Below are 10,049 nucleotides of genomic sequence, written 5' to 3'. Positions count from 1 at the left end.
GTGTTTGACATATTCCACAGTGGATTGTGCTTTGGTCTGCATATCTGATTTGGCACCGGATTTACACCAGGTGCCCTTCCTGACTAAAACTTCCTATTTTATCTGGCCTTGGGACCGGCACTGAGAGAGCACTGGCTGGTGCAGCCCACACCGGCTGACAAAACACAAAGTCGGAAATGGATTGCCTTTTTCTCCTTTATTTGAAATTTGTTTACATGCTCCTGAAGGGAAGTAACCTGTTTATAGACCACATGTACTCAAAAACATAACCGTAAAGTACTAAGATCCTTCAGGTCACCATGAAGCTGCAAGCGGTTTAGTTCTGGGCAACAGTCTGATCAATCCAGCTGCGCAGGTATGGGACACGGGCGTAAACAGCAGGGGCTCGCACATTGCAATTGGTTGTTCCCCAAGACACAATTCCAACCTGATACCAGGCACCACCGCTCTCACAGACCAGAGGGCCACCAGAGTCACCCTGCACACATCACCCACAAAAAGCACATCGGCAGTACGAATAAGTGACATTGCTCCAATACATGGAGTGTATGAACCACTGCAACATGAATCTTATTAAATATAGCAGTATTTATGTGAATATCTGTGTCTTAAACAAGTCACATTATCACAACCGAGTTCCTATGTTTTCTAGCTAATCAACATTTGTCTACTTTGTCAAGATAATTTGTGTACACTTCAACTCACCTGGCAGGATGAAACACCAGATGCTCCAGCACAAATCATCGAATCGAAAATCTTGTTGCCCCAGTACTGCTGGCATTGTGCTAAGCTCAGTATGGGTAGGGCGGTCTGCTGCAGAATACTGGGGCTAGCTAATAAAGGAAAATTATAGAGCGTGTAAGACATCAAGCATGGGCAAGAAGGGCAATAACAGAAAGTGCTTTTTAAAACTAGGCCTCTCAGATTCTATTTTGTCACCTGTTCAGCATTTCCTCTGCCTTGTGTCTGCACCTCATACTTTACTGTCTAGCAAATAATTTAAAGTACAATCATCATTAACAAATCTGAGAGTAATTACTGAATTGAAGATTTTATTGTTTTTTTTCTTGTCTCATCTGAGTAATTCAAAAGTGAGAGGTAGTAGCTCATTGGTTAAGGTGTTGGACTCTTGATTGAAAGATTATAGGTTCAAATCCCAGCACCACCAAGTTTCCAATCCTGGACCCATGAGCAAGAGAACCCTCAACTGTTCAGTTTTAAAATCACTCTGGAGAAGGGCATCTGCTAAATGTTGTAAATGTAAAGTGGTATTCATACTGGCCCACACATTTTCAAGACGTGTTTGTACAATTAATTTCTAGAAAAATTCTTTGATGTATTGTTTAAGTAGCTGTTTAGTATTTGACAGAAACAAGTGCCAATCGGCTGCTTTTTTGCTGTTAAATTCTACAGAGTGTTCAGTTTGGAGGGGGTTTTATAGGTGCTTATTTTTTCTCAAGCTTGGCATTACACAGTATATGCAGGGTTCACCCAATAATGTCTTACATACTGCAGATAGAGAGGATTGGAAAGGATAAAATCAGCCTAAAATCTGGTATGGAGCTTACACTCAGATGCCATAACTAGATGTTGCCCTAACTTGCCCTCAATCAGATTCTCCTTCAAGAAATCATTTTTATTTCAGATATCTAAAGACGCCATTCCAGGAAATGCACTTACATGAAAAAGCAGTTTTGCCCCAGCCGGTTGTTACACAACGTGTGCCAACGGCAACATTAGAAGAGGCTAAGCACACAGGAGACACCCTGTTGGTCAACTGAGCTGGAGAGGACAGCTTCAGCAGGGTGATATCATTGTTGAAGTTCTGAGTGTTGTAGTAAGGGTGGGTGATGGCCTGGGGAAAAACAAGTAAATACACAATATATACAGAAGCCCAACATTATGTGACAATATTAGGTTCTGGATTAAGGTTTACATTATTAGACAACTGAACAAGAGATCAAAGATCTGTATATAGTGGAAGACAAGTAAAATACCTGCAGTAGAGCACAACAAACATGTTAAGTGACTACATTTCAACAGCTTCCCTTTTTTAAAGAATGCATCTATGAATGTACGGAAAATATATATAGACATGTTAAATCTGAAAGTCACAAGAGCATAAAATACCTTGGCAATGGTTTTGACCTGAATTGGCTCAGCATTAGATGCACGATTGTACTCGCCAAGGATAACGCGGTGACGTGAAGGTCTACATAATAAGAAACAAAGAAAGTTAATTCATACACCATATTACAATGTGGTACATCATTAAAGCATTGGAGTATGGAAGTGTCATTTACGTCACACGGCAGTGGGCAGCAGTGACGACCCAGTACTGGTTGATGAGGGATCCGCCGCAGAAATGGAATCCAGTTGTATCCTGGTTTGAAAAGGTACACATTACTGATCATCTTCAATCATTTAATTTTTCCATTGAACAAATGTATGTCTAAATGAAAAATTACCCTTATTCAAACTATTGAACTAATATTGAAAGACACATTAAATTCATAATTAGGAGAATTAGGTTCTGTGCAAAAGCACCATCACTATTTCCAGAAATAATATTGTTACCTGGAGTGACACTTGCCAGGGCCACGATCCAGACACTGCGTTCTCACCGTTCACTATCCTGTAGCCACTAATTTGAGGCTTAATTGCAGGCACTCCACATCCTATAAGAAAAAGACACATTAATACATTTCAATGTTAAGTTAAGCAGAAAATCAGTTACTACAGTTAGAGAAAACTTGCCCAGTGTGGAGGCCACAAGAGCAAGGCAGCTAATGATCCACAGCATATTGCATGCAAAACACTTTCCTGCTTTCGAGATAACTTGATACTGGTTTTATAGTGCATGTAGAAGCTGATACAGCTGGGAAAATCTCAATGTGCTCCAGCACACCTGTAAAAATCCCACAACTCTGGAATATTTATAACTCACTTCCATATCATGTTTATTATAGTGATCTATACCAATCTGCCATAACATGAAAACCACCTTCCTAACATTGTGTAGATGCTCCTTGTGCCATCAAAACAGCTCTTATTCATCGAGGCATGGATTAAGACGCCTCGGCTTTCCACATAAAGCAAAAGAATACATAAGGTAGCGCTCGGAAGACGCAAATTTCCAGAATTCACGTTGACAGGGTCAAAGATTCAAGCTGATCAGGAGTACTCCGGTTTTCTTCTCACTTGGTCTATTTTTGTTTTATAGAAAATATTTTATTTTATCTTTTGGAGAGATGGCAAAACTTCTTGACACAAATTCTCCAACATTGCAGCTAATTGTAAGCCAAAATAATTCACTAAACATTTTTGCCACTGCTATTATTGTTTATTATTATTATTATTATTATTATTATTATTATTATTACTATTATTATTATTATTATTATCATCATCATCATCATCATCATCATCATCATCATCATCACCATCACATAAGGGCCAATAAAAAGAAGAAAGGATTTGTCTTCTTTCTCTTTCCTCCTGAAATAAATTAAGCAGCTCAAACTGCAAGGCATAAATATGTAAAATTTGGTCAACAGATAGGATTCTGAGACCTTCACAAGCAACAAGATTCAGAACAATGCTCAATTGGCCTAAGGGTGGCACTATAGAGTAGTATTTCTAATAGTTTTAACAGTTCACAACTGTGGACATAGAAGATTTTGAGGATACCTTGGAGCTGTTTATCCCACCATTAAGAAGTAAATTTGACTGTTTTGTAGTTATAAAAACTCCTGCATTCTTCTCATTGCATATTGTTCACTGCAACTCAATTTACAAATTGGTCAATCATTTCTTGTCCTGTCTACAGTACAGAAAGCTTCTTCGCGTCTGCTAGAAGAAGAGAGGCTTCACTACACTGGATCTTAGTTCATAATAGAGATTTTTAATTTATTTTTATTAAAACTTTATGAATCACATCTTTACATTGCTACAAGTTGCTAACACCTTACACTGTGTAAAGATAATTCACAAGGCCTTCCTCACAAAACCTGGTGGCATTTTGATTGAATGATTGAAACTTAAAGGTGACCAGGCTTTGGTCATCAACAGACTGTGAAAGAACCTAACTATAGCTAATAGAAATGAACTTATACTAAACCAATACTTCCCTGTATATGCTAGCTTGATGAGGACAGATGGGTCTTTGTTTTATCATTTTATTTGATGTACAACATTTTGGTTAATGAGAGTTATTTGAAATGTACCTTATGAAAATAATCTTGCTTGCTTCCTTTTAATCTTTTTCAAGTAAAGCACTTTGAGATTTTGGAGAAAAACTAAACAGTTTAAACACTCAGACCATTACGACAGGATTAAACTGATTGCACACACACACATACACACACACACACACACACACACACTTGGATGAAGAGAATCCACTGTATTTTATTGAAGTGCTACCACAGAACTGTGGAGAACTAAGTACTGAGAAAACTAATAAAGCATAGTTGCAAAAGTGGAAGTAATGGAACAAATAAAATAAGCCTAACTTAAAATACATATTGTGACCAATCATTACAAAATGCATTGAAGTTTATTGAATAAAAACTTTCATGTCTTCATTGAAATACCAGATTTGGTCACAAACAATATGTTGGTCTCAGTTGGCACTGGCTGCATTTAACAGGTGCTAATAAGAGTGCAGTATAAAATATGTTTAAGAAAATGACTTCTGGTTGTGGGTAGCTGATGCATGGATTTCTCTCTCTTCTCCTGGTGTGGATTTAGGTTTAGTCAACCTCCTCAATGGTGGGGCCAGATGAAGCACTGCCACCTGCACTACCAGAGAACCCACCCGGACCACCAGGCATTCCACCAGGCATTCCACCTGGCATACCACCAGTGCTCTGGTAAAGCTTGGCAATGATGGGGTTACATATTTTCTCCAGTTCTTTCTGCTGGTGCTCATATTCATCCTTTTCTGCAGTCTGCAGTCAGACAGATGAGAGAGAAAAAAAGAGAAATATTACAATTTTGTTATAAGCTAATTTTATCCATTTATTTAACCACTGATTAAATTAAAACAAGCACAAATTACCACAAATTCCCCAGTTCCACAAATAATAAATACTGCATGTTTTAATTTGTTGTTACCTGGTTCCTATCGAGCCAGGCAATAACCTCATTACACTTGTTCACAATTGTCTTTTTGTCCTCATCACTGATCTTGTCTTTGAGCTTTTCATCCTCCACTGTGCTCTTCATATTAAAGGCCAGGGACTCAAGAGTGTTCTTGGCTGTGACCTTTTCCCTCTGAACTTCATCTTCTGTTCGGTATGTTTCAGCCTCCTGCACCATTCGCTCAATGTCCTCCTTAGAGAGACGGCCTGAAAGAACCAGAAGTAATTATAGTGGAAAAGGAAAACAAAGTCTAGTTGTGTTTCTGAGGCTTCCTTCTGCTGATACCTTTGTCATTTGTGATAGTTATCTTGTTTTCCTTGCCAGTGCTCTTGTCCACTGCAGACACGTTGAGAATGCCATTTGCATCAATGTCAAAGGTCACCTCAATCTGTGGAACACCTCTTGGGGCAGGGGGAATGCCTGTCAGCTCAAACTTGCCTAGAATGTTGTTGTCCTTGGTCATGGCTCGTTCTCCTTCATATACCTGACAAACAAAAGATAATTTATAATAACAAAATACATATTAGGAAAGTGACCAACTGAAGCAAGAAGCAGGTGAATCATGTGAGCTCTTTTGATCGACATAGTGAGGTACCATGTGTTATTAACAAGGAGTACCTGGATCAGCACACCAGGCTGGTTGTCTGAGTAGGTTGTAAAGGTCTGGGTTTGTTTGGTAGGAATAGTAGTATTCCTCTTAATGAGCACAGTCATCACACCTCCAGCTGTTTCAATCCCCAGAGACAATGGAGTGACATCCAGCAGAAGAAGATCTTGGACATTTTCTGACTTATCGCCTGACAAGATTGCTGCCTGGACAGCTGTATAGGAAGATGTAAATTTAACAGTGAATAATGCATGTGTAAAAGTTTTTGGACTTTTGTCAATGAAAATGTACTATTTAAGTAGGTACATATGTACTACGCTTGACTAGGAAATTTCCCATACCTGCTCCATAAGCCACTGCTTCATCGGGGTTAATGCTCTTATTGAGATCACGGCCATTAAAAAAGTCTTGCAGTAGTTTCTGGATCTTGGGAATGCGAGTGGACCCTCCGACAAGAACAATGTCATGAATCTGGCTCTTGTCCAACTTGGCATCACGCAAGGACTTTTCAACAGGCTCTAGAGTTCCACGGAAGAGGTCAGCATTGAGCTCCTCAAAACGTGCCCTTGTAATCGAGGTGTAGAAGTCGTCACCCTCATAAAGTGAGTCTATCTCGATGCTTGCCTGTGTGCTGGAGGAGAGTGTACGCTTGGCACGTTCACAAGCTGTCCTTAGACGACGCACTGCACGTTTATTGCCTGTGATGTCCTTCTTGAATTTACGTTTAAATTCACCGATGAAGTGGTTTACCATACGGTTATCGAAATCTTCACCTCCAAGATGAGTGTCACCAGCTGTTGATTTGACCTCAAAGATGCCATCCTCAATAGTCAGAATGGACACATCGAAGGTGCCACCACCCAGGTCAAAAATAAGGACATTACGCTCACAGCCAACCTAAGACAATAGAGCACAATGTAAGCTTTTGCACATATGGGAAGCAATCAATTTAGCAGAAATCTTTTTTTGTGAATTAAGTCCCACTTCTACCAACCTGCAATAGCTAGACCCTTGAGCAAGGCCCTTAACACTAACCCTTTAAACAAAATGCTATTATTTCATTTGCTTCGCCAGTGGTTAAATCAGCGACATACCTTTTTGTCCAGCCCATAGGCAATGGCTGCTGCTGTTGGCTCATTAATGATACGGAGGACATTCAGGCCAGAAATGGTGCCAGCGTCTTTTGTGGCTTGCCTTTGGGAGTCATTGAAGTAGGCAGGTACTGTGACAACAGCATTTGTTACAGGCTAAAGAGGGAAGAAATGTAAAAGTAATAAAAAAGTTAGATATATTTGATTAGTCGGATTTCTGAAACATTTCTGTTAAACATGGTTAGACTGATGCTTTCTAAGACTGTTCACGCAACATAATATTGACGGCTGCATGACAAAGTTTACATTATTTACATTTGTAATTCACTAAAGTTGTTTTCATTAATGACCAATGCACTACGGTTATAAAACAATGGTTGATATAGGTAGTACTGGTAAGTGTTTTTTTTGTCAAATGAGTGACATATTGTACTGTGTACTATTTTGTGGTATGTACTATTAGTCTTTGTTACTGATAAATGATTTTGGTTTTCGTTTTTCTACAATGTCATTGTAAAAAACAATCTCTTGATTTCATCAAATGAAAACTGCTGCATTCTCTACTAACTTACTTTGCCCAAGTAAGCCTCAGAAATCTCCTTCATCTTAGTGAGGACCATAGATGACACCTCTTCAGGATAAAAGGTCTTTATATCTCCCTTGTACTCCACCTCCACCTTGGGTTTGCCTCCATCACTCACCACCTTAAAAGGCCAGTGCTTCATGTCTGACTGCACCACAGGGTCATCAAATCGACGCCCAATCAAGCGCTTGGCATCTTGGCAGAAACAATGTAATTATTTAGAATGTGAAACTTTATGTATTTACATTTGAACAGCTGTATATTATGTTAAGAACAATCAGTATTTATAGTATTTAGCTTTTGTTTAGATATCTATGCCACAAAAATCCCCAATAAAAAAAAGCTAAACAACAACAACAGCAACAGCTTTATATTATGTTTTTACCTAAGATCTTTGCCATAAGGCTACATAAGTGCCCCTATGATGGTTCACTGCAGTGCACACTGTCTTACCAAACACAGTATTGTTAGGGTTCATGGCCACCTGGTTCTTGGCAGCATCTCCAATCAGTCTCTCTGTGTCTGTAAAAGCAACATAACTGGGTGTAGTTCGATTTCCTTGATCATTGGCAATGATCTCCACCTTGCCATGCTGAAAGATGCCAACGCATGAGTAGGTGGTACCCAAATCAATGCCTACTGCTGGACCTTTAGACATTACTTCTGAAAAGGAGAGCGAGAGGAAGAGAGAGAGAGAGATTAAAAGAGAGAGATCACTCAGGTCCGGTTTCATAAACAGCGCACAACGTGGGCACACTGTCAAAAGATATCAACAGATTTAGGAAATGCTAGTGAATACCTGCTTGATAGTATTTGACTCTGTATTAGAATAAACATATAAACATATGGGTCCATCATGTCCAGAGAGAAAATTCTTATATCCACTATATGATGCTTATTTATGACCCATTGCGATGGTCTATTAAGTAAACTGCTATTCATAATTTGAGAGAGAGCCACAATTACTCATACATCGTTTAGATTAGGGTTGGGTTTAGGATTACCAATATGTACAAAATTCTATTCCAACTAGATATACTTTCAAGGTCAAGGCCACCAACCCAACCCCTACGGAAACCATATGCTTACCTTCTGCTGTACTGTAAATATAAGCTAAACCTATAAGTGTCTATTTATTTATCTGCTGTGAAAATTCAGCAGCAGTATTTTTTCCCAGAGAAGCCCAAAATGATAAGATTGTGGAAAAAATTAAATATATATTGTTCTATTGCTTACAACATGGTACCAGCCTCTTGAGATTGTTTAATTAAAAAGCAGTGTTGATATATAATATAGATGATCAGTAGCATAATGCTTTTTCAGCAAATATTAATCATAAAAAAAAAAAACCTTCATACAATTGTGAATTAGTTACTTTTAGGAAGGTTTCCTCCTATCTAGCTCGAAGGACCATATAAGGGAGTTTCACTATCTGGTGTGCGCTGATCAGGAGATTGTAATCTCCCCAGCGTGTCAGTAAAAACATGGTACAGGATTCAGAACACTCAAACTTTACTGGGTTTAGAATTGATCGTGTGTGATTCTTGCTGTCAGTTGCTAGCTTCTGTAGAACTGTACACTAAGAAAAGTTGGAAGAAAGTTGATTGCCAGATTGCATTAGGCTGGTTTAAGCCTAATTATAATTTAAAAAAATCACCAGATAGACTCTGTGATGAAATGTATAGCATAACTTGCTATATTAAGTCCACACCAGTCTAATCAGGTACGAAACCCAACATTGTTTGATTTTGTGTTTTTAATTATTTTATTGGCTGCTGTTTACTGAAGTCTTTATTAATATATAAAGATTATCCTTATTTGTTGTCATACTGATAATTTTAGATTTATTCACCCACAGTTTGCTGGTGCATTTCACTGTTAAGTTAAGAAAAAGGAGTATTCTAACAAGATGGCAAACAAGTGAGTGAGTGAGTGAGAAAGACAGTCAGACAGTCAGAGACACAGAGAGACAGACAGAAGCACAGAGAGAGATTTAATATACATTGGGGCTAAATTATATATTAGAGAAAGCCTTGGGACAAATATTACAGTTGAAGTCTATTATTTATGCTTATATGTAACTATATGTTTGATAGTGGCATATAATCCATGCTAGTAATTTTATTTAATATTTAAACTGCATGAATTAAATACATCATTGAGTGTATTTTTCAATTTAGGCTTCTTTGCTAATTTTATGAGACTTTTTTATTATAATTATTAAGCACTCTATACAAGCACAGAATGTCAAAAGCAGACATACAAAATGCTGAAATTCTGCAGCTGGCGAAGCAGAAGCCAACAGCCAAAAAGCAACACAAATATCCAGAACAGACTGAAACATGAAGCAAAGCCACTTTTGCAGGCCATTTGCGACACTCTGAAACAAACCTTTCCCTTTCCTGGAAACGTCAGAGACAACTGAATGGAGTATGTAGGTTGGCTTTAGCCCTGAACGTTGCTGGCCTGTTCACACTCCTGTCCTGCTAGAATCAGAGAATGAAACTCCAGACACTTCTGCGTATATAACCACAGCAGCCTGAGAGATTCCAACGCTCAGTCACCTGATCTTATCACACAGAGAAAGTTCCAGAATGCACTGCCCATGTGCCCTCAGGCCAAC

At 38.6% G+C, this 10,049-nt stretch overlaps 2 protein-coding genes across 2 annotated transcripts; both read right to left on the bottom strand.

Moving 5' to 3' along the window:
* Positions 1-177: 177 nt before the first annotated feature.
* On the bottom strand, positions 178-2,853 carry LOC124394374 (chymotrypsin-like protease CTRL-1). Its single transcript, XM_046862519.1, has 7 exons — positions 2,758-2,853; positions 2,578-2,678; positions 2,304-2,383; positions 2,131-2,212; positions 1,681-1,855; positions 706-833; positions 178-478 (listed from the first exon to the last, which is right to left on the bottom strand). The coding sequence occupies exons 1-7, from the start codon at positions 2,801-2,803 to the stop codon at positions 317-319; spliced, it is 774 nt and encodes a 257-aa protein (XP_046718475.1). The 5' UTR covers positions 2,804-2,853; the 3' UTR covers positions 178-316.
* Positions 2,854-4,390: 1,537 nt separating this feature from the next.
* hsc70 (heat shock cognate 70) lies at positions 4,391-10,045 on the bottom strand. Its single transcript, XM_046862516.1, has 9 exons — positions 9,818-10,045; positions 7,880-8,089; positions 7,416-7,621; positions 6,847-6,999; positions 6,094-6,649; positions 5,764-5,966; positions 5,431-5,629; positions 5,119-5,351; positions 4,391-4,952 (listed from the first exon to the last, which is right to left on the bottom strand). The coding sequence occupies exons 2-9, from the start codon at positions 8,082-8,084 to the stop codon at positions 4,755-4,757; spliced, it is 1,953 nt and encodes a 650-aa protein (XP_046718472.1). The 5' UTR covers positions 8,085-8,089; positions 9,818-10,045; the 3' UTR covers positions 4,391-4,754.
* Between the last annotated feature and the right edge of the window lie 4 nt (positions 10,046-10,049).

Source organism: Silurus meridionalis, chromosome 12, assembly GCF_014805685.1.
Source record: "Silurus meridionalis isolate SWU-2019-XX chromosome 12, ASM1480568v1, whole genome shotgun sequence".
Taxonomy (NCBI): Eukaryota; Metazoa; Chordata; class Actinopteri; order Siluriformes; family Siluridae; genus Silurus; species Silurus meridionalis.
Note: the sequence above shows the minus strand (reverse complement) of the source record. Positions and strands in the feature narration are given on the sequence as shown.